General features: G+C 41.1%; 4 protein-coding genes across 4 annotated transcripts; 1 reads left to right on the forward strand and 3 right to left on the reverse strand.

The window, feature by feature from the left end:
• Window positions 1-47: 47 nt before the first annotated feature.
• LOC102706231 lies at window positions 48-2,339 on the reverse strand. The gene is made up of 3 exons (XM_006644212.3): window positions 2,034-2,339; window positions 624-855; window positions 48-537 (listed from the first exon to the last, which is right to left on the reverse strand). The coding sequence occupies exons 1-3, from the start codon at window positions 2,216-2,218 to the stop codon at window positions 241-243; spliced, it is 714 nt and encodes a 237-aa protein (XP_006644275.1). The 5' UTR covers window positions 2,219-2,339; the 3' UTR covers window positions 48-240.
• Window positions 2,340-6,372: 4,033 nt separating this feature from the next.
• On the reverse strand, window positions 6,373-9,653 carry LOC102705953. Its single transcript, XM_006644211.3, has 2 exons — window positions 7,460-9,653; window positions 6,373-7,069 (listed from the first exon to the last, which is right to left on the reverse strand). The coding sequence occupies exons 1-2, from the start codon at window positions 7,862-7,864 to the stop codon at window positions 6,908-6,910; spliced, it is 567 nt and encodes a 188-aa protein (XP_006644274.1). The 5' UTR covers window positions 7,865-9,653; the 3' UTR covers window positions 6,373-6,907.
• Window positions 9,654-10,665: 1,012 nt separating this feature from the next.
• LOC102705669 (peptide deformylase 1A, chloroplastic) lies at window positions 10,666-11,923 on the reverse strand. The gene is made up of 4 exons (XM_006644210.2): window positions 11,523-11,923; window positions 11,262-11,351; window positions 11,069-11,136; window positions 10,666-10,951 (listed from the first exon to the last, which is right to left on the reverse strand). Exons 1-4 carry the CDS (start codon window positions 11,916-11,918, stop codon window positions 10,711-10,713), a joined length of 795 nt encoding a protein of 264 aa, XP_006644273.1. The 5' UTR covers window positions 11,919-11,923; the 3' UTR covers window positions 10,666-10,710.
• A 532-nt stretch (window positions 11,924-12,455) lies between these two features.
• On the forward strand, window positions 12,456-17,246 carry LOC102705382 (chaperone protein dnaJ 49). The gene is made up of 3 exons (XM_040521667.1): window positions 12,456-12,659; window positions 12,777-14,074; window positions 16,901-17,246. Exon 2 carries the CDS (start codon window positions 12,899-12,901, stop codon window positions 14,054-14,056), a length of 1,158 nt encoding a protein of 385 aa, XP_040377601.1. The 5' UTR covers window positions 12,456-12,659; window positions 12,777-12,898; the 3' UTR covers window positions 14,057-14,074; window positions 16,901-17,246.
• Window positions 17,247-25,912: the final 8,666 nt, after the last annotated feature.

A 25,912-nucleotide genomic window follows, 5' to 3' on the forward strand; every position in this document is an offset into this window, starting at 1 on the left:
TCTTAACAATGTAAAGAGCACATCCATAAATAGATACTAGAGAAATCAAAGTGAATATGCTTGCAATCAAAATTATGGGTAGTGTAAGCCCTTGATACAAAGGTGAAAACTGAATGTTACAGTATTCAAAGTGGTACACAGTAACCCATATAGTGTTATACTTGGGCCAGTCTTCAACCAAAAAAAATGGAAATGAACTACAAGGATGAAGAAGGTTGTGACAAATAGACAATGATGTGTCTACTTCAGTTTTGACTTCGCAGAACTTTGCAGAGGCTTAGTGATTGAAACAGACTGGCTATTTCTTACTGTCTTCTTTACATTGTAAGTTATTGACAAGAATGCACAAATCAGTGCGATCAAAATGGTTGGATAGACATGAACTGATTGTGTTGGATCACTGTTCACCGGTTTCCCAAATATTGCTTCTTTCACTAGACCCCAAATAACCAAAAGGGTACCAAACAAGGTCATCCTCCCAGGGTTTATGACGCCAACAAGTGCTCCAGCAACACAGAAGTAGCTTCCAGCAAGAATCTGGTTGAGAAGAGAAAAGAGTATGATGTAACAATTGTCACAATGATCTGCTAACAAACAGTTGTTGGTCAGTTATCGAAAAGCACCTCTAGACGCTGGAGATCAATTACTGCTGACGCATTCTTGGCTTCTGTCAAATTGTACATATCAAACAGGTCATTCCACTTAGGAAATGTCCTGCTTTTAGTGAGGTTACTTGCTATAGCTCCAGGAAAGAGAAGGGCCTTCACAACTGATGGTGGGAAAATCTCATTTGACACCAACTGCGAAGATGTAACTTGAATGGGAGTTGTGCATGTGCCAGCTCTACAAGGGACCCTGAAATAGCACAAGAGGGTAAGCAAAATGTACCTAGCATATTTATCTTCCTACTCAGAAAAGTACTTCCAAGTATTTTGGTTTTCGACATTGACCTTATCGATCATGACAACCTTAAGCAATAAACTAAAAGGAAATTTGGTAAAATAAGCAAGCATGGTTACAGAAGCAGTTTCCTAGAATCAATGCTCAGGACAAAAAAGCGACACAAAATAAAAGCACTAGCATATGTACAGCTATGGAAAAAGCTTGAGGCAAAATGATAGGACTCTTGTGGAACAATGCAATATATGAAAAAATAGGAGAGAATTCCTCTGCATAGATCCAGTCCAACTGAGCCACATTGAGGAGAGAATTCCTCTGCATAGATCCAGTCCAACTGAGCCACATTGAGCAGTCGGGAATGGCAACAAAAAAAATACCCCGTGAAATCTAGCAGTAGTGGGGAAGAAGTTGAATTAGCACATTAATCTATTGCAATCATACAGACATACACTAAAATCAAAATCCATCGGCTAGGTAGCGATAGGCATACAGGATCAATGTTGCGGAGGCGACAATAGTTGAGAGAGGTATACGGCTTGCTCATATTGGTAAATTTGACACCCTCACTGTAGCAGAGACTATTCTGCTGTGACAAATCAAAAAAATACAAGCCAATTCTGGCTTAAAGGGGAACCTGGCTATGGTCTGATCAAGTCATGACTCAACCTGATTCTTACTGAGTTCTATCAGAATATAGACAACTTCCCACCTCGTTAGAAAACTTGATAGCCTGAAGCCCTGAACTCAGCCTTCTACCAAATTTTGCAACATGAGTAATGAGTTACTTCTTGCTATCTGATGAGATGCGAGTACACCGCCCACCTTTCCCCCATCAACACAAAGCATTTAGGTTAGTTGGCGGCGCATCAAATTGAGGGGTTCGATGGGAAGTCGAGCACAATTACGCCTATCTAAGCCCATTCCCTCCACTCCCTAGACGATGTGTGCACGCCAAGTCGCCAATCACCAGCATCAACGGAGCTCGACGTGCCTAAGTAGCTAGACTAAATTCACCTCAGGACGGGCACGGGGCATGGGAACGGCACTAGATCGCATCGAATCACAGGGCGGAAACAGCACCAGCATCCTGGAGTGAGGGTAGATGGGGCGTGGGGGGAGGGAGAAGGGGGGACCTGAAGAGCGGGATCTGGAGGATGATGAGGACGAAGAAGACGCGGGAGGCGTAGAAGGATATCCGGCGGCTGGTCCACCGGCCCCCGCCCACAGCCCGCCGCTGCACCTGCATCGCCAGCGCCGGAGCAGGGGCCGGCTTCGACGTGCTCGCCCTCGCCTCCGCCGCCCTCTCTTTCCTCGCCATGGCTGGAGGCAGAGCTCTGTTTGCTTACGCCCGCCTGTAGCGCAGCCGCAGGAGTCTCTCTCTGCTTCTAAATTCTAAATTCAATCGTCGTTAAATTAAATTGAAATGACGTATATACAGTAATGATAAATAAACCTATCCTTCCGACTCATCCTCTAGAAATTTTAAGGAAATCGCTGTGTATAGGACTCAGTCATTCAACTTATACATGACACTCACTTGACATACTTTATCTAATCAATAGTTATAGTGTTTTAGTCGTACACAGTTCGTATAGTTCGTATAATTGGGTCGTACGGGACTGAAATTTTAATCGGCCTTGGAACGTTGGATCTGTCCCTTTGGCTTTGGCCAAAAAAAAGTTATTGTTAAAGCAGCAACAACAGCAGCAATAATAATAATAATAAGGAATATTAAAGGGTTAGCTTTTTTTTAAAGATAATGAAATGAATTCTAAACTTTACTTAAAAAAGAAGTAAGTAAAGTACATGTTTGGTCCTTAAACTTATGGCGCGATACCACTTAGGGCAACTCCAATGCTTAGTGCTTACTGAGGTGCTTAAAACAGGATTAAGTTAAGCGCTACACTTAAGAGCCTACTTGGTTCAATACTAGAGACTTGAACAAATGCTTAAAATTATGATTATCATTTGTATCACCCATCTAAGCATCAACCCTCTCCAATGCAACAGCTACTCCTTCTCTCCATTCTCCTGTCACCAACTACCAAAATAATTTTGTCTGAACCTAGCTCTGTCACAACCAAAACTTACTCATCTCGAATGTTATACTCTCTCTGCTTGAACTTGAGCTTAGCCACAAGGCAGTCTTCAAAAAAAAAAAGCTCAGCCACAAGACCCACAGCCAGAACTCATGTGAAATGTTCTTCCATGAGCTACCTATGTTGCCTCCTCTCTCAGCTTCTCCCCTCAAACTCAACCGTTCTTCCTCCTCCTCCCATGCCAAGAGTATGCTAGATGGAAGGAGCTAGAGCCGGTGGGTACGCGTGCACGAGTCCCACGCCGGTCCGCCTAGCCCGACGTTACCACTGCACGCAACGGTGACGGGTGGAGCTGAAGCTGCAAGTGGAAGAAAACGGAGCTTGGCTAGATCCATGCCAGATCCTTCCTCCTAAATAGTGCCCCCTCCCCTCTCCTCCCCAGCCCCTCTCCTAGTGCTCCAAGTGGAAGATGGTTGGATCTGGCCTGGATCTGGATGAAACAATGTGAAGATGGCTTTGTTTCTGTTTAATATCTTTGCATTTTTAGTTGTAGTAGATCATCTTGTGTCCATGTAAGGCGGGTGCCACCCCTTTGCACCTCATCGTTGTTGCCATCTTCGTGATTTGATTCTTGATCATCCCCGTCATCACTCGGAGCTATATCAATTCGAACCGAGGATGATCGAGGGCGTTTGGCGCTTCTTTCGATCCTTGGTGAAGAAGATGGCACCCTGTGACTATGTGGAATAGAGGCATCAATGTTTGGTGCTTGCGGACATGATTCTGGCATCTCATTTGCTGAATGAGAACTCAATAATTCCATGAATGTAGTGTCTGTCTAGGATTCCATGTGTTGTGTGCAAAGGAGAGAAAGGAGAGAGCACGGTAGTGTAGACGTGTAGTGTTGTGTTGCTTCTTTGTTTCTTGGATGAGCCTAGAATTTAATCGTTTTGTTAAGCTTGATGTAGTCGTCCTAGCCGTTGCTTCTTTGTTGCTGTTGCTTGTTTGTTGCCTGTTTGTTGAAGATATATGCATGTTTGTTGGTTTATTTGAAGATATGTGTGTGCGTTCTGTTTGTTTGGCAGCTGCTTGTTTGTTTTTTGCCTTCAATTTTTCTGGTTTGTTGACAGCTGATTCTAGCACCGACGCCATCAACGTTTAACCCATTTTTTTTGGAGCGCTCGTGAAGCATTGGCGCCGCGTGAAGCGTCGGCTTCCTGCGTCAAGAGCCTTACCGATCTGACATGGAATAAAAAATACCCGGTTTTTTATAAGCACCTCTGTTAAGAGCTACGTTGGAGATACCCTTAGATCCATAAACTTAGAAAATGCATGTTTAGGTCCATGAACTCGTTTTAACGTCTAAAATCATGGACTAGATGGTACATTAAAACGAGTTCATGTACCTAGATGGTACATTAAAACGAATTTATGGTCCTGGATGGTGCATTAAAACAAGTTCATAGATCTAAACGTGTATTTTCTAAGTTTATGGACCTAAGTGGTACCGCCCCACAAGTTTAAGGACCGGTCATGCACTTTACTCTAAAAAGCTATATAGCCAATTGTTAAATCACTGTTTAATTAAAAACAAAAAATATGATGCATTTAAGAAGGATGACATGTTAGATATTTGAACTAGGTTTTCATCTCGAAAATCTGCTCAAGGTATGAAAGTGATGTAAGGTGTCGTGATATCACTTCAAGCAAGGTTTATGACACCACAAGTGTCATCGACATCGGCCGGGCACTATCATCACCCCCGAATTAGGTCATCCTGATCCTCGCTATTGCCAAATTTGGAAATTGTGCCACAGTTGAGCAAAAGGTGATGGAGTAGAGATTTGACATCTAGGGACATTCTCCTTTGTGGTAACATTGTACCTAAAATCTCGAACTTTGGGTCATCTAAGCCCCCAACTTATAGCTTTGAAGAAGATTATTGGCTCGTCAAGGTGGACATGAACAACATAAACCTAAAATATGTTATATAAAAAAGGAGTATTGTGTATAGCTTTGGGGTGATGCACCTAGAGATAATCATAGGAAAAAAAGACCAAATACAATGGGAGAAACCTCCAGTTGGACTTTATCAAGTATTACCATAAGCAATACACATGATTTGCTAAAGTCCTAGTACGTCTTGATGGGATCGCCGACATCGGAGTATGTTATTTTAAAGACAACGTGCACAAGAGGTCAGCCATGTTGGAGATGGTGGTCAAGGAGCTGAAGCGGGCGAGGAGTAATTGGGGTCTTATTAGGTCAAACTTAGTGTGTTTTCCTGTGTAATTTTACATGCTAATTGAGTTGGATTTCACACTATCACAATCTAATTGGTGTACCTTGTGGTGTATGTATTAAATCTCTGTTTTTTTAAAGCAAACAAGAAGTTGATACTAACGTTTTTTCATATTATGATATGTTTTGTGCATATTTAGTAAGTATAAATATAGGTAAGTAAAAATTAACAAAAACATGGTGACTAATTAATAAAAAATAGAATATTTAAGATTGAAAAAAGCGCATGGATGGCCTGTTCGAATAGATATAATAGGAATCACATAATACTATCTACGCACTAGTGAAGTATTATCACTTCTACCTCCATGATACCATTGAGATACATGTCAAGAATCGTGGGGATTGTGATTTCGTAAACTATATTGTCTTGGGACGATACATCATTATGTAGTTTTTTTTTCTGAATTAAAAGATCGCTGGATAAAATCGATAACCAAGACTCAAACGAGTGTAAGAAGCTCAAGGATCATGTATCAATGCCAGTTGAACTAATGATTCAAAATATATAGTTTTGCCCGCAAATCCTTTTTTAATATTGAAACAGTACCATCATAACTCATTAATATATAGTGTCAAAAATGCAGCCTCAAGTTATTTGACAGTCCAACCTTTGGTGAGAGGTTGTGGGGCTTGCGATTTAAACTAGATGCAATTCGCAAGACAAAATTTATGGCGCATATTTAAAAAATACTTTTTTAAAAAAAATTGAAGTTTTCTTGAAATGTACACGCGAAAAGCCTCTACTTATGAGCCAAAAATTTAAATTTTCAAGCTTAAATTTAAGGTAGATTTTATGTATTTTCATCATAGTCTATTTTCCACCCTTGACTTTTAATCACTAAGAACACATATATTAGCTTTTTATTCATAAATTTTTTATTTATTTGTTAATATATCGTTTAGTTTTTTTACCGAACAAGTCAAATAATCAGCCCCTGACAGCTCACATTTACTTTCATCTTAGACGTTAATTGCCAAGTCAGACGATGTGCAAGGCATGCCCTTGACTACTTTAAATCAGACAGAGCATATGCGCCCATGGCCATCACGTATTCACGTGGCATTCTGCTAAGGCGCTAAGCCAAGAAGAGTTGTTACCAATCACTTTATGGAGCATAGTGAACGACGATAACGAGATCCAGGTATTGTTTAACTCCACCGCTACCAGAGCTAAGACACAAATGTCAAACCAGCTAAGAGGTGTATCTGATCAAACACCGTATTAGCCGTGATTATCTCTACTAATCAGGAATCTCACAACGTGATCCTGACAGCGATTGTTTGTAGTAGCCTTGTCAGAGCCTGCCCCTCAGAAAAACAGCACTACAACACTACACCCAAACAACAGTTCATCCTCACTTTCATCAAGTGGTAGTAGTTAACAATGTACAGCAGCGCCCACGCCATGTTCAGTTTGTTCACCCTGCTTCCCTGCTGTGCTATTATACTCATCACCACCATCCACCACAGTGGAACAATGGAGGTATGGAACTAACACAGTACTTTGCCAGCTGCAACTTGCAGCTCACAGACAACAATTATTGGGGGTTGTTTTTCTTTTTTATCCCCTTGTTTTCTTCAATCTCACAAAGCTAGGCTAATTACCCTTTTCTCAGGATGAAAATGTATGAGCCAAAGACATGACATGGTGGTTATTGCAGAGCTCAAGATGATGCCAACACTTTCCTGACCTTGGTCTTGAACAGCATCACGATGATTTTGTCCATGGAGAAGTAGAGGAAGCAGCCTCTCGAATGCGTCACGAAAGAACCGTAGCTCGTACCGACGATGCAATGCCATGTAGGTCCGTAAACTTTATCGAACTCCTGTTGGATATCAAAGACAACCAGCTATTAGAGGCCAAGCTAGGAACACATGGTCCTTCAGGAACACTGCTTTGGAAAATGAAGTAGCAACAATGTTTCAGACCCAAGTTAGTTCCGATGTATCAGAATTCACATGATGATCATATATTCGTATGTACTTCAACATTAAGGCTGCCTGCATCTCTCATGATACGAAGGCTATCTAATAATTATATATGACCACCACAATCGACAGCATACTTTGTTGGCTCCTACGATTTGATTTCAACAAACAGCTCAATCAAAAAAATCAAACGAAAGGAACATAAACGATGAACGGAATCGATGCTATCCCTTTCAGAATACGAAATAAAAAACAAGCAAAAGATCACAAGTTGAAGACAATCTCACCTTCTTCACATCGTGGGCCAGCTGCCTTGAGCTGAACTTGTCCAAGCTATCATGGGACCTCTTGGCACACCGGAAAGCATGCAGCTGCATAAATGGCGGCATGTCTGCAGCCATCACCTTCACCCCAAGCACAGAGACAACTTCCTTCATGTTGATCTCCACCTCTGGCATCGACTTCCTCCCGGGCGCGATATCAACGATCTCCCTCTGTCCCAGGCCAGGCAGATGAACTCTGGACTTCTCAAGGCAGATGTCCTCATCCTTCTTAGTTGCTGTGGGAATTGCAGGAGGCCTGGCTTCAGAGGCAACAGGATGCCTTGTCTCCTTCACATTTCCCCTCCATCTTCCACCAAATAGCCACTGCTCTGCCTTTGATTTCCTGCTACCACCATGGCGGGCTGCCATTGCTAGCCAAATATCGCCTTTTCCAATCAAGCAATGTGATTGCAGATTTTGCTCTGAATCTCAATGTGTAGCTAATATCTCTCCTTCCCAACTGATGATTAGTTCTGAATCAGTATGGCTCTTCCTGAAGCCACATCTATATAGCAGCATAGAGAATGGCATAGGCAAGCAGAATCTCTATAGTCCAACAACAATTAACTAAGTGATGGATTATGAGTTTGGATTCTCTGCAATGAGTGGGTGAGGCAAAGGACAGTCTTCTCTAATTTAATAAGGAGAATAAGCATATAGAAAACCGCAGACCATGTGCAGGTCGCCTTGTTGTGCGGCATGGTGCCCTGTATGATGGAAAAGGCTAGTGTAATAGGCTAGTTGGTGCATTCAGACCAGATTTGAAGGATCCCAATGACTAATCTTTATGACAAAAAGGAACTTCAAGACCTCAACCACTTCATTGTGCAGCTCAGGTTTGTATATTATGAATGTCAGTAGGACCAACCTATGTGAGAGTTCTGACAAATGTTCCATTTTCCATGACAAGGTCCTTCAGTCCAGGTAATGGACTGGAAACTTTGTCTAAGTTTGTGGCAAGTCTGGATGTGATGAGTGGTTTTGTCACCCACAAGACATCTCTAAATTAACAGGATTGGAGGTAATGTTAAGACACGTGGCAACATCTTTGTACATGTAGCACTCAATTTCATTTAGTCCAGCCTATCTTTTACAAAACTCAATCATAGGACTGTAGAATAGAGACCAATGAGCAATGAGAACAAATTATTGGACTTGTAGCCCCTATATCATAGGACAAAATACATAAGAGAGGTAGATATTAAAAAATAATAATAAGGCATCTCTTTCTTGTGGCTTGCTGAGATGGTAGGTAGACTATTGAAACCATAACTCTCCTGTTGATTGGTCACTTAACATGCTAAAAGTTTTAATTCACACCTATGTCTAATTCCCACATTTTTTTAGTTGTAATTGTTTGAACATAAGTGAAAAGCAATCTCAACTGCTACTTCCTATAGAACTCAATCCTTTGGTTTGCACAATTGCAGTTTTGTTGCATTTTCACAATCATAAAAATATCAGTGCAAGAACAATCATTTTTATGTGTTAAGTTCTTAGCAATTGTTATGCCTACAATATATAATTGCATATGACATCTGAAAGATCTCCCCCTTTTTCGTTAGCATGGCCTAGAAATTAGTATATCTGAAACAAGTGAATTTTCAACTGCCAGAAATAAATCTTCAAACCATTGTTCCAAATGTATGCATGCTATTTTTGAGAAAAAAATATATGTTATGCCTTTAAAGTGAGCATTTTGTTCTTCAGAGATTGTATCATGAAGTAGAGACGATATACTTGGGACTACAAAGATGTAGCCTTTGGCTTCTAAGGAGGAAGGTGATTTCTGATGCGTCATGCATGGCTCATTTTGTTACAGCATTTATGTGTTCATATGCACTGACTTACTTTGTAAGTGTCATAATTGTTAAGTGGTGATGCTCAACTCCTAAGGTCCACATGTAAAGAAGTCTCTCATTACTCTGTGGTAACTGATGGACTCTGCTTCCTTCAGTTTCAAGTTCAATTTATGTTCATCACTAGTAGATTTTATCTCATAGTTATTTCCTGCGGTAGGAAGTAACAAAGCACTCCTTTATCCTGACTGCTGATTGTATGGGCGTTCATTTTTTTTGAGGAGAAATATGCCATATTAAATGATATTACCTCCGTTTCATCTTTTAAGATTTTTGGCCTTCACTAGATTCATATGGATGTTAATGAATCTGGACACATATATAAAACATATGTATTGATATATGGATGACTCTATGTAGAACCAAAACATCTTATAATATAAAACAGATAGAGTACAAGACATCATAATGACAATTGTTCCTTTATTCTTGATGCAAACTTCTATTAGTGATTTAGTACTCATTTCGCTTATCTTGTCTTTGTAAAAGAAAACACTCTCTTGCCTTTAAGAACCTTTGTGTATTTACATTTTCAAAAGGGTCTAAATTCTAAATGGATAACCTTCCACTATGCATCAATCAATCTTAAATTAATACATAAAGGTATTGAATTTAATATATTAGAAAGAATATTATATCATAAATATGCTGCATATGCAAAGTGATTCTGAAGACATGAACAGCACAACATAATGATGTTACATCCAGCATGGATATGTTTCCTTTCGCTAATTTAGTTTAGAGTACATGATTCATCCACTAGCATAAGGAAAACAAGCAGAGTATGCCAAACTACTAAGCAACAGATGCTGCTCCATAAAACACGCACACAACCATACCACCAAAAGCAATTTGTATAATTCAACCAACCACATTAGCTTAAACTTGAACAATCTGTGCCAACTTCAAATGTCATAACAAATAAAAGAAATTTCAAATCGTAAGAAATATAGAGAAATTCAAGAATATCAGAAATATGAAAAAAAAATCAGTGTAAGCTATTAAGTGTACGGTACTGTAACTTATGCCAAAGAGGCAAAAAATTAGAGCAGAAATTCCAGTTCTACAAAAGGAAAGTGGTAAACTCTTTTGTCCAAGAGTCCAAGGACACCATAAAAATCATGAAAGATCATCTTACAATTAACAAGGAATGTTTACCAAAAGTTATCAATTCAATGTACAGGGTTGTAATTCTTCGCATGTGTATGACCACAAGAGATATTCAAAATTATTTCACAGAAAATTGGCAATCACAGAAATAAACAGCAATCAGATATTATACATGGATAAAATTTTGTGAACACTACAAAGTGCAATAATCTCTACATCAATTAAAAATGGGGAATGCTCTCTGCATCAGCGTGCACCTATTGGAGGGCATCCAACAGGAAGTGGAAGATTCAAGTTATCAACAATTCTGAATGACCTAGGGACCATCTTGTCAACATACAGTGTACCTTCAAGATGATCACATTCGTGCTGCAGGATACGTGCCTGCCATCCTGAAGCTTCTACCTTGATGGGGCGCCCATTCCTGTCCAAACCTGAAACCTCAACATCTAGGTGTCGCTCAACGAGTGCCCTATATCCATCAACACTGACATCCCAAAAGATAATTATGAATACAGACACGATACAATTCAGTACAAATGCAATTACTTCATATATGTGCAACTAGTGATAACATCAAAAAAGAAGCATTCCAGCAAAGTACCTCAAACATCCCTCGAAGAACAATGCGGTTCTTTTACTTGTCTTCTTAAGCTTAGGATTGACAATAACCTGGTTTCCAGGGAAAACAAGGAAGATTAAACGGCACTATAAGGTGAAATTTCCTAATGATAATTGTTGTTGAACGCAGCTACAGCCTACATGGGGGCAAAGGGCAAAGTGTATATGCTACTCACAAGAAGATCGAAAGGGCGTCGATCCTGCGCCTCAATGTCCTTCTTGGGAGCATAGCTGATGTATTCTTGGGTATCCTCCAGGACAATAATCTGACATTGACGAGATTAACAGGTTGAGCAACGCAACCATTGTCGATCACCAATAAACATCAGCAGGTGAACAGTTTACAGTAGATTAGTGGAGATTGGTACTAATGTGGGGAGCGACACGATGCAGGGCAGCGCGGCCGCACGAATCGTGCTCCCGGTGGTCAAGCGTACCTTCAACGGGACGCCGATCTGCGGCGCGGCGAGGCCGACGCCGGGGGCCTGGCGCATGACGGCGACCATCCGGTCGATGACGCCCTGGACCTTCCCCGAGGGGATGTCCCCGGGGGCCACCTCCTGCGCCGGCTCGTGCAGGACGGGGTCCCCCGCCTTCACGGTCCCCGGAGCCACCGTCATCGCCGTGGGCGCGCCGCCGCCCTTGCCACCGAGAAGCCCCGACAGCCAGCCACCGCCGCCCGCGCTGGTCCTCACGCTGCTCCACCGCCTGCCGCCCGTGGACATCCTCGTAGCAGGGACGGCGGCCGGAACCGACGCCCCGTGGCCGGGGGAGAGGAGCAGCGCCGCCGCCGCCGCCGTCGCGGAGCAGAGCGGCCGGAGGAGAGCTTCCATCTTGGCTCCCGTGAAGCGGAGTGGAGTGGAGCGGATTGAATGGATGGTTAGCTGACGTGTCTGTTGGGCCGTGTAGGAGGAGTAGGTGGGCCGGGCCGGGCCGGCGGCCTGCTGATAAAGACGGTCATTTCCGGCCCGTGTGAGATCTCTCCTCACAAATTGGAGAGGATGACAGCGTGGCTACCTGGGCTGATGCCGCCGCCGCCGCCGTCGCGGAGCAGAGCGGCCGGAGGAGAGCTTCCATCTTGGCTCCCGTGAAGCGGAGTGGAGTGGAGCGGATTGAATGGATGGTTAGCTGACGTGTCTGTTGGGCCGTGTAGGAGGAGTAGGTGGGCCGGGCCGGGCCGGCGGCCTGCTGATAAAGACGGTCATTTCCGGCCCGTGTGAGATCTCTCCTCACAAATTGGAGAGGATGACAGCGTGGCTACCTGGGCTGATTACTGTTTAACGAGCCTAATAATCACCTAAACGCCCTAAAATAGGTCTCAAAAACTGGGCCAAAGCCCGTCTCCTGTTTCTTCACGCGTAGTACAGCCTATACGACGAACAAATTCAGAAGAAGAAGAAAAAAAAATTGAGGAAAGTGAAGCAAAGCGCATTGGAGTCGTGGAAAATATCGACTCCGCCCCGCGGTGGTCGTCGTCGCGTCGCCGTCCCACATCCATCTTCTCCTCCCCTCCCCTCCGCGCGGCGACTCTGCCCGCCGCCGCCGATCCGGCATCCGCTCCGACCCCGGCGAGGGTAAGCCTCTCATCATCCGACGCAGCCGGCCCGTTCCGTTCGGGGATCAGATTCCCCTTTGTCTCACGCTTTTTTGTTTTGTTTTTGATGTTTGGAATCGAATCGATGGCGTCGCAGATCCGATCGGGTCCTTCGTCGCCGCCGGTGTTTGCGTGGTGGTGGAGGAGGAGGAGGAGGGGTAGCTCGCCGACGCGCGGCTAGATCTGCGGCCTGCTGCGCGGTGGTGGGGTGGGGGAGGCATGGAGGGTAACAAGGACGACGCGGCCAAGTGCCTGCGCATCGGGAAGGGCGCGCTCGACGCCGGCGACAGCGCCCGCGCCGTCAAGTTCCTGTCCAAGGCCAAGCGCCTCGACCCCTCCCTCCCCATCGACCACCTCCTCGACCCTCTCCTTAACCAGGACGACACGCCCTCGCCCTCCTCGGCGGCCTCCTCGTCGTCGTCGTCCCCGCAGGCCCCGCCGCCGCCGCCGCCGCCTCGTTCAGCAGCAGAGGAAGCAGCCGGGAGTGATGGTTTGAGAGAGAGGAAGCAGAAGGGTAAGAAGAAGGAGGAGGAGGAGGAGAGCGGTGCCGACTCTGCCGGCGCGAGGTCGTACACCACTGAGCAGCTGGAGGTTGTGCGCCAGATCAAGAAGCACAATAGGGACTACTACCAGATCCTCGGCCTTGAGAAGGACTGCACCGTGGAGGACGTGCGCAAGGCCTACCGCAAGCTCTCCCTCAAGGTGCATCCCGACAAGAACAAGGCCCCTGGTGCCGAGGATGCGTTCAAGGCCGTCTCCAAGGCCTTCCAGTGCCTTAACGATGCTGAGAGCCGCAAGCGCTATGACCTTGTTGGCTCGGACGAGCCAGTGACTTACAACAGGAGGGCTGCCTCCACTGCCCGTGCATACAATGGGTTTTATGAGGATGAATTTGACCCGGATGAGATATTCAGAAACTTCTTCTTTGGCGGGATGGCGCCTGCCACTACAAGACAGTTTGGGCAGTTTGGCACGTTTCATTTCAGGACTGGCGGCATGCACCATGGCCATGGGGCGCAAAACTCTGGTGGCTCCACTGTCCGAATGCTTATTCAGCTGTTGCCTGTCCTACTGCTGCTGTTGCTCAACTTCTTACCATCTTCTGAGCCTGTCTACTCCCTGTCCCGATCTTACCCGTATGAGCACAAATTCCAAACTGCACGTGGAGTCACATACTTTGTCAAGTTAACTAACTTTGAGGAGCAGTATCCACACCAGAGTACTGAACGTGCAACACTGGAGCGGCATGTTGAGAGGGACTACTTCTCAATAGTATCACAGAATTGTAGGGTTGAGATGCAGCGTCGACACTGGGGGCTTTCCTATGAGACGCCACACTGCGACATGCTCCGGAAATTTGAGGCAACAGCACAGTAAAATGTCCAGTGGAGCTAGGTGCGAATCATCTTTCTGTGCACATAGTTTTTCTGTAGCAATATATAATTATATGTATGCACTATTGTTTTTAGTCAATGCAACCTTTCTTTTGTCATGTGCCATGAGTTTATTTCCTTTGTTATGCAACCTGTTCTTTGGAGTGTTATGTCCTGCTATCGTTTAACTCTTGTTATTCTCCAAGGGCTATTTATGTCAAGCAAACTAAGCATTCCATCAGAATATTGCTCTATTTTGTTCTGAGAAGAGAAAGTAAAACCTTCCATTATTTTTAGTTCTGTCATGTAATGAGATTATTGAACTGGCGCAACATTGTTTCGATGAATGGTGCAGCATGAAAGACAGTATTTTCCTTTTTTGGACTGGGGATTGCCTTAATATCAGTTGTATTAGTAGCTACTATACCAGTATTACCTTTTAAGAAGTGGGCATGGCTGGCTGATGGAAATGCATGCAGTCATATTAATTATATTTAGTGTTCCTTACAACTAAGCATGCACAGTGAGACAGTGATGATATATTGATTGTCTTGGCATAGCTGCAGACCGAGTAGAAATAACTCTTTTACAATGAGCATCTTCCAGTTTGTATAGCATAAACAGAACCAGAGTTGTCCTACGTCTATTCTAGTTGTCTTATATCACATGAAATTTTGTGCTACTACACCACCATATTTAACAATTAACAAATACCCTTTTTTTTTTGGTATTTTCAATGCATTCCATGCCGTGCTTACCTCCCATTGCTAATATTTGGTACTGATTAGTCATTTTGAAGAAGCACTGTTGTTCTCCAGAGTCTTTCGTGATATATGGCCATATCAATCAACCTTTTTTTTAATGGAAATACTTTGCTTTGTTTATACAATTACCATAAGGATATCTTGCGTTGTAACGTGAATTTTGTACTGAAAGTTGATCTATCCATGACTTTCCAATTTAAACCAATAACTAATATAGCAATGACAAGGCTTAGCAAGTAAAAGCTTTTGTATTTTGTCTATAAGTAAGCTTTTCATTTATATGATGTTCAGGCAAGTAGCTATCTTATATTTGATAAGAATTGCACTAGTGTTTGCTATTGGTGCTGTTAGGGATCATTGTTTGGCTTTTACAAGGGAAAAACCAAACATCATATTTGGAAACGAAATATAATTTGTGAATAAAACTTTCATATATGTGTTTGAAAATTCAAATTTTGGTTTATAAGCATAAGCAGAAGTGAAAAGATGAGGGTAGTTGTCTTAGGATAAACCTAAAAAATTGTGGTATTTTTCTCTCTTGATCACTTCTTGCATCCGCTTTTAATTCTCTACTGAGTTTAAGAATTGTACCTCAAGGGAACTTCTGTCTTCTAAGTTAGTCATGCTGGAAATCAGAATGGTATGCTGTACAGAATACTTAATGCCTAGCGATTGTTACTTTGCAGTTCTTAACATCACGAGATTTGATTGTGTGCCCCCACCCTCTTCATTTCCTTATCATAATTAATGAAATTCTAGAATACATCCCTTCGAAATATGAAAAACTGTTCATACATTCCAACGTATGGGCCGACAGGTGGTTCATTTGTCCGTAATTAAGTTATAGTATGAAGTATGTTACTGTTGTGCACTTTCCACTTGGTGTTAGCTTGCCAGTTTGAATACAATTTGTGTAATTAGAAAGCAAAAGAAGAAAACAATTTCTTATCCCCAGTTGTTACTTTGATTTGGCCACGGTACAAACATAGATTTACCATAATAAATATAAAATGGTGCAAACCTTTTAGGGATTTTTTTTTTGCAACTTTTTCATTGTGCCAGTTAATGGAGTATAATAGTAGCTTGAGTTTTAAATCTTCAAAATTGAGCAATTTGAAACCTATATGGTTCTTTGGCATTCTTAAATCTAGAATATGTATATCACTGGAGTTATATCAGGCAACTTTTCTTGTAGCTATCTAATTGCATAATAAACAAGCAACTCTGTACTAAAGTAATGGACATATCGTTTGCAAGTGTAATTTAGTTTGAGAGGATCTTGCAACATTACAGCTCCTCAGTGTGAGTGAGTCTCTATGGTTCATAGTTAAGATTGATGCCTATTCACTCCATTCTTTTTTGGTCTGCACTTATTGCTACTTGTAGTTTCTTTCCTTTATGTCAGTATTTATTGTTTTACATTAGATCATGAATTTCAGCTACATTGTACAGAATTTTCATAGTCAAATCTGCTCATATTTTGATATATGGTAATGGGGGGCAGTTAATGTTTGTTGAAGTCATTCATACTTTAATACTGATGCAGAATAAAAGTGCTCAACATTGTTCCATCCTGATCTTTTACCCGTTATTAGTTGGATATATATCAAATGGCGCTTCATCCGTTCCAGGGGTCTAACTCATCAATTGTAACCATCTGCATGGACCTTCCCTTTAGCTCATGCTCCTCCTTAAATCATTGTTTGTCATTATGTCTCAATAATTTGGTGATGTACCATATTTGACACTCATGAGTCAATGCTAAGCATGTACATACATTGCATGTGTCGTTAATAAGCTGGTAACAGAAATTTAAGTGGCAAATAACATGGCAATTACCAACTACCATGTCTATCGCTTGACCTATCTGGAAACTGTCACTAATTTTGGATTATTTCTTTCATATTCCTTACGGATTGGGAAAAGGTGGGGATGGTGGTGAATGATTCATGGTTCCTGTATATTATAATACAGTATAGAGTCTATAGACTACTCTGCCTTTTAAAATCTTGTGCAGCATTGTTTGGACTTTAATTGATTGTGTTAGTTGGGACAATTGTTTGACACTTGTTGTACATTGGCAGGCACACAAGAACTTTGGACTTGGTGTAAAGGTTTCCTATGCTTGCTCCTTTGATTACCGGCTTCAAATTGGAGGGGACAAATTAGTTTTGACTAGCGGTAAATTTTGTGGAATAAGTGCCTTCGATGACTACACACTCCGCCTTATACCATCTTACCAGTGTTGAGGCTCTTGAAATGGTAGCTACTCAAATGGATATGTAATTCATCAAGTTTCATAGGGGATTGATCAACGTGCAATCATGTGTATGTATATGAAGCACATCTATCTTGTTTTTATCTTCAGTCTTCGGAGAATACCTGACTAAACAGACGTCATACTTTACAATGCAAAAATGGTTCTGCATCATATATATTTGTTCATCACAGGGGTTTACATGATGAAATTATAATTGTTCACCAGGCAAACGATGGAACAATATCGCTTTTCTTTGTTTAAGCCTTCTTTGATCTGGCAGCCTTCTTGTGTGATCTTTAGCTTTTTTATCTTTTGTGTTTGTATATCGCGTGTTTATGATTTCTCCACGACCTTTGTCCTGCATTCCTGAGAGACAGAAGCTGTACCGAATCACGATTACCCGTTGGTGTACCGAATCACCGAGCACCCGTCACTTGGAAGGTGATTACAATGTCACTTAGTTGGTTAAGCCTAGGTTGGAACCGTATGTTACTGTCACTTGGAAGGTGTGATTACAATGTCACTTGGCTGGTTAATCCTAGGTTGGAACCGTATGTTACTGCCTTGCCGTTGCTGGATCTGGTTGATTTCTTAATACTGAATTGAATGAGCTGTTGGTGACTTGGATCAAATCTGGTTGTGTCACGAATTATTGAATTGTCATTGGGGAATCAAGGTTGTGTGCTTTGCGAGAAATTAGCATGCGAAAGGTACCCTGCTAACCATCAAGAGGAACCTTTGCTGTTTCTTTAACCACTACTACGTACTACCATTGGAGGATGCCACAGTGCTGTCCTTTTGACTTGTCACCCAGGAAATTCAGTTCAGACTTTTCAGTTACTAGTTGCCTGCGCAATGTCTAGAACAGAATCTCCCCTTTTCTCCTACCATCCACGAGCACTCGAGTGATCTGATCAATCCCTCCCTATCACTTCCAAGCCTGCAAATTGCAATTGCAGCAAGATAAGATAACCATAAACATTTCTGGGTGATTAATTGCGTGAGCCGACAACTTCTGAAAGCTTCTTGACATGAGGAGGCAGCCCATCATGGGACAGAATCAAATAGTACCCTCCTTTTGGGGGAATAATTATCATCTCGTGTGCACTTTCTGTGTCCTTTCAGGATCACCACGCAAATATCCCAACTTTTGTTACTTATTACTTACTATCTTGTTCTTCTTCTTGGGTTAAAAGAACGGTGGAGAGATGCAGTTTGGTGTTCATCATATTCATACGACTCAAGTGTGTGTGTTGTGCACATGCCCTCGCATCAGTCATCATTCTCACATGTAGAATCTGAGACTCAAAAGAGAGTGTAAACCTAAAATTTCTCACTGCTTGCATGCCTAACTCTTGAGGTATATTCAGAATCTGTTTTCTCCAGGAATGTGAATCAGTTAGTGGGAGATACAGACAGCTACGTTTCTTTTTTCAGAGAATTTCTCCAGTTCTAACCTCCTGATAATCTAAGAGCTTGGCAATATGGAGTACTGCCTCTGTTTAAAATATAAGGTATCTTTAGGATTCAAATTTATTTGGAATATAGCTACGTATTACGTGTAAAAGATGAATTTTGGAACTAATGTTACTCGTCCTACCTCAATCAGTCCACAGCACGCCAACCAAAACATTCACTTTATTGACTTTAATGATGGTACTTTAGACATTTCCCTTAATCCTTAAAAAACCTCTAAATATATCTATACTAGAAATATGCCCATGTGTTACAATGAGATTATATCGAGTTAAAATTTTATTCATTAGACCAAGAAAATCAAAATGATCACCCATAGGAGGGGCCGAACTGCCCCTAGGATAGGTCGGGCTACGTAGCTTGACACCGTTATGGCCGCCAGGCTCTTGGGGTCTGGATGGGAACCGCCCAACTCCCTCATGATTGCCAATTTCATCGGGTTTGGACGAGAACTGTTGCCCAGGAGGGATCGGGGCATTAGGCTACCCCCCAAGCCCGACGCCTCGGCAGCCGGTACCCTGTCAAGCCAAGGGAGGTGCTGAGCCTGCCCAACCCTATCGTAGCTGTTAGGCTTGTTGGATCCGAACGGAAACCGCTTTCCTAGAAGGGTTGGGCTACCCCGAAACCAACGCCTTGACAATTATTGTCTCTGGTCAAACTGAGGGGGAGGGAGGTCGGAACCCCCTCTAAGCTGATGCCTCCATGGGTTGCATGTGCATGTTGCTAGCCATATGTTAATCGAACTCTCGAGCATCCTGGAACAAGACCCTCCTAATAGGATGAAATGAAAACCGAATAAAGACGATGCGCGGTGACTCGAAAACAAACAAAACGGATATAGAATCGGGATCGGACACATGAAGCACAATGAGAGGCGACAAAAATAGTAGCATGCGTGAACAGACGAGCGGACGATAGAAACACCTCACACTTTTATAATAGTATATATATATATATATATTAGGAACGGAGAGAGCGGTAGATGTAGTTGACCTGACTGACTCATGCAACTACTCCTTGATCTGCCACTGTCATTCTCGGAGACTATATGAATTTACTTTGGGCCTAGCTAGCTTGGCCACGACAAGAGCCAGTAAACTTTGAGATGTCCAGTCGAGCACCAGTAACTAGTCCAATAATGGAGCAACTGTGCGTGCAAAAGTGAGAGTGATCCGGACACGCATGTTGACCACGTAGCTGGATATATGTAGAGATCCAGCAAGATATTTGGAGAGGTGTCCGTAGTGATCAAGCTGATGGGCTTAATCTCTAAAGCACCCAGACAAACAAAAGAAAGAAGAAAAGCAACGAGACAGAGCATAATGGCCGGTGGTGAAATGCACGGCGAGGAGATTGATTAAAGCTAGGCTAAGCTAACGGGGCGACGGATCAGCCAATGATAATCGCCGGCACAGGCCAGGTGGTCCGGTGCAAGATGGGAGTCGTCTCTGCAGCTAACAAAAAGAAAAATAACACCCAAATCTTTTCGTTTCTTCTCGTGCTTATAAGTCAATTTAATTTTTTAACCTTAATTTAAAGTTGGTTTTGATATTTTTTCATGGTAGTTTATTTTTTAGATTGGTTTTAGATCGCTAAGAACACGTATATAAAAAATTTATTGATAGATTATTTTTCGTTTTCAAATATGTCGTTTGTTTTTTTTTAAAAAAAACAAAAACATCATCCCCTAAAGTGATTTTTTTTTTGGAAGAGAAACCCCCTAAAGTGATCTGATCGTCTGGTGTGCGTGTGTCGATCGATCTGAAGGCTTTGACCTGCCACCGATGGCCAAGTGGACTAATTAATTTGTTGGGCTAAATCCAGAGGCTGGCTGCTACACTACTCTGGTCGTCTATGCGTGTTCGATCATGGAAGATTAATTTGGGAATTAATGGATCGATTTTGATGGTTCTGTGGTCAGCTCAATTATTGCATTGTGCTGATGGTTATATATGTAATGTTGACATGGCACGATTAATCGCCTCCCTAGTGTTGTTATCGGGGGGTATCATATAGCTCGATCCCTTGTGGTGAGGTTTCACTGTCCGTGAAAGAAGATACACGCATGGCTGGCTACCACACTTATCAGTTATCACCAACATGTTTGGTTGGCTACCACACTAGCTAGGAACATCATTTTTTTTTACCTTAATTTGCCGTAGAATTAGTTGTCCAGCGATAAGGTTACATACAACTTTTGATCAGTTATATGAGAGACACACACCACTACGCACGTAATATTATACCTACATATGGGTATCATTAGCTTCCATCCTATATGTGATCTACCTGCTTATCATAAGACTAGACTTTGCTATACGTAGTAGTAGATTTTACGTGCCTCGAAATTTATGATTTTCTAGTAACCTAAAATTACTAGTTGTAGTGTTATGCGATACGTGGTTTTAATTTATTTTAATTGCATCCTCTCATGTTATGGCTTCACTTTGGTTTTTTTATCAAGGTTTGAGTATTTATCATACAGTTTTATAAATTCTATGATATGTAAATTTATTTTATGATTATGCTAGAATAATTTGATCTAATAAACTAAGGGCACTATATAAAAATGTAACGGAGAGAAGCGATGGGAACCATTGGATTGCTATCTACGAAGCGAGAAAGTTTTTGAAATGATTGAAAATTTCAGTCATGCATATATACAGACGCACTAAAAAAAACTCATTGACGTTTCAAAGGCAAGAAGAATATTTTGTATGGTTTACCAGATTGATTCCAAAATCCACCCTCAAACACAACAACAAACACAAACAGGCAAGAACTGAAGAATATTTTGTATGGTCCATGGAAGCATGGACACGTAGATCACATAATTCGGCAGCGTCAGGTACATGAACATCGAATGGATCTCATGGATCATGAGCCTCAACTTTCTCACATGCTATGTATGCATCTGACTGTTTTTAGACAACATTTTCAGCTGAGAAAAGCTGCAGGGTGGAGCACCAAGATAGCTTCTTTCTTTCTTTCTTTCTTTCCCTAGCCAGCTACCAACATATAATGCTCAGCTGGGTCACACACATAACATAATTATTGGGTTTAGTGTCTGAAGATAACTGATAACTGTTGCCCCACTAACTGGTCGGCACACATACACCAGATGATGCTGAGGAGGAAGGAAGCTAAGCTTGAGTTAATTAGCTGGGCCCTGAGGAATATATATATATATATATATATATATATATATATATATATATATATATATATATATATATATATATATATATCCAATAAAAGAGAGTCAAACATATGTACACTACTACACCAAATGTCAAATACAAACATGAATGTGTGTGTGTCTATATATATATATATATATATATATATATATATATATATATATATATATATATATGTCAAACATACATATTATACACATGCACGTCTTTCCAGTAGTCAGCATTTTATTGGCTCTGATCCAACAAGTCTATACCACCATAGCTTTTGGTGTGGTTTGCTCTTACACTGATCATGAACAGGGTGGTGCCATCCATCCACATGCACCTTTTTATTCCCACTCCAAGGTAGTGAGATTAGGCTCCCAAAACAAGTTAACAAGTTCATGAAGCAACTAGCCACATATATGAGCCTGTGGGTACTATTTCCTTATGGTTGGCAAATATGTTAGTGCAGAAAAGATAGCTAAAGGTTGCTGTCAAAGAGAATATACCATTGTTAATTTGGAGGGTGAAGCAACTTTTTGACTATATATATAATATCTAGGGTATTAATCTCCCAATTATTGGTAACAAAAGTCACTAGTGCTGGGGAGTGAAATTCTAGTAGTGTGGTCACAAGTTAACCAAGGTAGGTTTGTACTTGGGATGGCAAGAATGGGGATCGGATGCACCCAACGAAATGTTGTGTTTTTTTAATAAAATATGAAAACTGATAGCACAATATATTACTTTGTACTATAAAAAGGTAAAAATTATATGTATTATATATTATCGGAGATTCCAAACTCACTGATCCTTCAATATTCATAGAGCTTGATCGAGGATCAGGGTTTACAAACCTATGGTACTTATTTAATTAGTAATCTCAATGCACGATTGGCAATTAATTATATGTCTGATTTGTCTTTTGATTTTCTATATTTCCCACCAAAATAATTATCACTGAGGCTTTTGAGGAATCCAAAGATCAAATTGCCTTGCTCATTGAAAAAGGGAACATGTCTCACACACTTGCTGAAGGTTAATGTGTGCTTTGAGTCGTCATGGTCATGGTGCAATGAGTCAGCCATACAGTCCACGTGTGCATCCATGGGTCAAAGACTCTGATGCTAACACTTGAGACTTTAGAGAGGCTACAAGGATAGGGGCAGTTTTCTCTTTTTGGAAATTTGTGATTAAGTCCATTCGAAAAATGAAAAGTTTCAGTTACATGAAAAGAACTTATATATATTAGAAGAGGATCTAGAATGTTGCAAAGTCATATTGCTTGTATAATGACATAAACCAATTTCCCACCATATATATATAGGCTCGATCAGACAGCCGGCCGTTTCCTTGGTAGCGAGCAATTTACAAGGCCTCTTTTATACCGTGAGATAATGTTCAGTTATTATCTTATCTTGCCTTAAGGACCGAAAATAACTCAACTTATAAACATTGGTGGTTTTAAGTTAACAATGTTAGCAATTTTTGGTTATATTTGTTAATTTATGCTAACTAGAGAAGGCATGTTGTTCCAAGAATTAGCATGCATATGCAAAAAGGAAATTTATGAGTCAGAAGTTGTAGTTTTCACAACTAATCAATATGTTGTATTTGGTTAATCTGGGAAGTTTGGTTAGATGTGTTTGGATATGGGAAAAGCTAGAGTACATGTAAATATGCCCCTCGTGGAAGGGATCCGAATGCATGGTTACATATTCCTCTTGCTTTGAAGGGCGTGCCATCACCCTTGTACAATCCTCCTAGCCTCGACGCGGGAGACCAATTCTACATATAAGATGACCAACTTGACAGAGAAAGACACTAAGGCCGCGTTCGACAAGGCTAGCTATAAGTTAACTTATCTCCATCGTTTTCCACGCACACACTTTCCGAACTGTGAACGGTGTATTTTTTGCAAAAAAAATTCTACACGAAAGTTGTTTTAAAAAACCATATTAATATATTTTATTTTCTTTTTAATAATTAATAATTAATTAATCATGTACTAATTTATTACTACGTTTTCCGTGTCGGGTAAGTTAACTTATCCCCACCTCCACCAAACGCAGCCCAAGGGGGATGACAACATTGTCGCACCACAAAGTGGAGCTGTAGGTGGTGGTGTGGTAGGATGTGTTTGGATATAGGACACATTACTATTATACTAACCAATGCTCAACATTATCACCATAAGTTATTGATGAGAAGAATCCATACGTACATAAATAGTCATTCAATCCTCATTGCGCTCATGACCATTGACACAATTCAGTATAGTAATCACCATGTTGAGTAAGAAACAAAGGAGATATCCAATAGAATCGTTTGCCAGTGTAGATATGCTTGTCAAAACACCGATGCTGGGGGCTAAACACGATACATATCACATTGGCCTTGATACAAAGCTCTATTTCACAAATATCTCAAATGTTCGTGAACGCATATTCATGCTTAGCTAGTCCCTAGGAAATTTGACTAACCTTGCAATTTCATCAAAGCATTGACATTCAAAATAAGGGAATGCACAAAGAAAGACTTAGATCTTACTACATTCACTTATTACATTGGCAACATGACCAATTCAATAGTGGTTCAATGGAAGTATATTTTACTTATCCCAATAGGCAACTATTTAGGAGTAGTCCATTTTACAAGAATCATCATGAAGCTCGACAATTCCTGCATAGAGATCAACATCGCAACACCTGCATCACATCTAAAGCAATAATACATAATAGAGTAAGAAATCAACACCATATAAATAATGTATTGGCAAGACAAATTTAGAATACATGCAAACTTATATGAAGGAAAGCTACTAGTAGGCTCATTTTTAGCATAAAGCCAATTTTAGTTCAAAACATTTTACAATAGTTGTTCCTAAAAGAGTTTAGATATGTACATAATATAAATAGAGTAAACAATATCATCATCTATTACTTGTTGTCCTACATGACAACAAGCCACCGTACTAACCTTCATATAGCTTATCACATCATATAAACATCATTCCCAAGTCCTAATTTCATAAGCACATTCAAAAGCATAACACTATACTCAATGACCACAAACATATTGCTCATGACCGTGAGCATGGCTAATTGGCTTAGCTTATACACTACAGAGTTTTAACCAAAGATACAATCACACTCTATATATTGAATATAGTTCAGAAGTCACAATGTAGCCTTTACATTGCTCAACATCTAGCCTTGTACTCATAGTAAAAAAAAAACGGACTAGAGCATAATACCTCCCAAGGCCCAAACCCACTTCCCACCTCATCAAAGGCTAGTTTAAAGGTTCTTCCCACGGGTCAACCCTCTTTTGGGCTTCCCCCATGTCCACCTAAGCCCACCCATTGCCTCACAGTAACTGTGCAATAGTAGTTTATGATCATCGTGTAGTAACAACACATCTTATATGTAGTACCAACATTGAAACATAGCCACGAGAGATCTACTTTTGTAAAACATTTTTCTAACAATGGGTTACAAACATTTTTAAAGAAATAATATATGAGTTGAGAGATAAAATTGTTTAAAGTTTAAAATTTTAAGAATATTTATAGAAATTATACAAGTATACACGAATGCTATGGCAAATAGCTATGTAGTAACATTGCAACTTCAATGCAATAACGCTCCTACGTCCTTGCAATCTATTGAAGCATAGTTCGGTATGAATGTCACTAGGGGTGGATAGCGAGCCAGCTCAGCTCGGCTCGGTCTAGCTCGTTAAGATAATTAACTGGCTTGGCTCGGCTCATTATCATAATAAGCTAAAAACCCAGCTTGACTCGGCTCGTTGTAAAGCTCGAGTTGGCTCATTAGGCTCGTGAGACATTCATGAAAAGTTAAGCTAAATAATTTTTAATAGGTTATACAAGCAATTTTTTAGTTCAAACATGCAATCATATGAAATTGTATCTAAATATTAAAGTTTGAACCAACAAATCACATGGTGAACCTATGAAGTACTGAACACATGCATTCCGGAGTGAAATCAATGAACGCCAGCAAATCGCGTGGCTTTGGTCTAGCGCGAGCAGCTCGCGAGCTAGCTCGAGCTGGCTCATTATCTCACGAGTCGAGCGAGCTAACGAGCCACGAGCTTTCTGTCCACTCCTAAATGTCACATCTACACTACCATGCAAATCGAAGGCATCTACTAAA

Source organism: Oryza brachyantha, chromosome 1, assembly GCF_000231095.2.
Source record: "Oryza brachyantha chromosome 1, ObraRS2, whole genome shotgun sequence".
Lineage (NCBI taxonomy): Eukaryota > Viridiplantae > Streptophyta > Magnoliopsida > Poales > Poaceae > Oryza > Oryza brachyantha.

Excerpts from the sequence above, each read along its gene's own strand:
- LOC102706231 (XM_006644212.3), bottom strand. The coding sequence starts at position 2,218 with ATGGCGAGGAAAGAGAGGGCGGCGGAGGCGAGGGCGAGCACGTCGAAG. Across the intron at positions 856-2,033 it reads CTCCAGATCCCGCTCTTCAG|GGTCCCTTGTAGAGCTGGCA; the intron begins GTCCCCCCTTCT and ends GTGCTATTTCAG. Across the intron at positions 538-623 it reads TTGATCTCCAGCGTCTAGAG|ATTCTTGCTGGAAGCTACTT; the intron begins GTGCTTTTCGAT and ends CTTCTCAACCAG.
- LOC102705953 (XM_006644211.3), bottom strand. The coding sequence starts at position 7,864 with ATGGCAGCCCGCCATGGTGGTAGCAGGAAATCAAAGGCAGAGCAGTGG. Across the intron at positions 7,070-7,459 it reads TGGCCCACGATGTGAAGAAG|GAGTTCGATAAAGTTTACGG; the intron begins GTGAGATTGTCT and ends GATATCCAACAG.
- LOC102705669 (XM_006644210.2), bottom strand. The coding sequence starts at position 11,918 with ATGGAAGCTCTCCTCCGGCCGCTCTGCTCCGCGACGGCGGCGGCGGCG. Across the intron at positions 11,352-11,522 it reads AGATCGGCGTCCCGTTGAAG|ATTATTGTCCTGGAGGATAC; the intron begins GTACGCTTGACC and ends CGTCAATGTCAG. Across the intron at positions 10,952-11,068 it reads TTCTTCGAGGGATGTTTGAG|TGTTGATGGATATAGGGCAC; the intron begins GTACTTTGCTGG and ends TTGGGATGTCAG.
- LOC102705382 (XM_040521667.1), top strand. The coding sequence starts at position 12,899 with ATGGAGGGTAACAAGGACGACGCGGCCAAGTGCCTGCGCATCGGGAAG.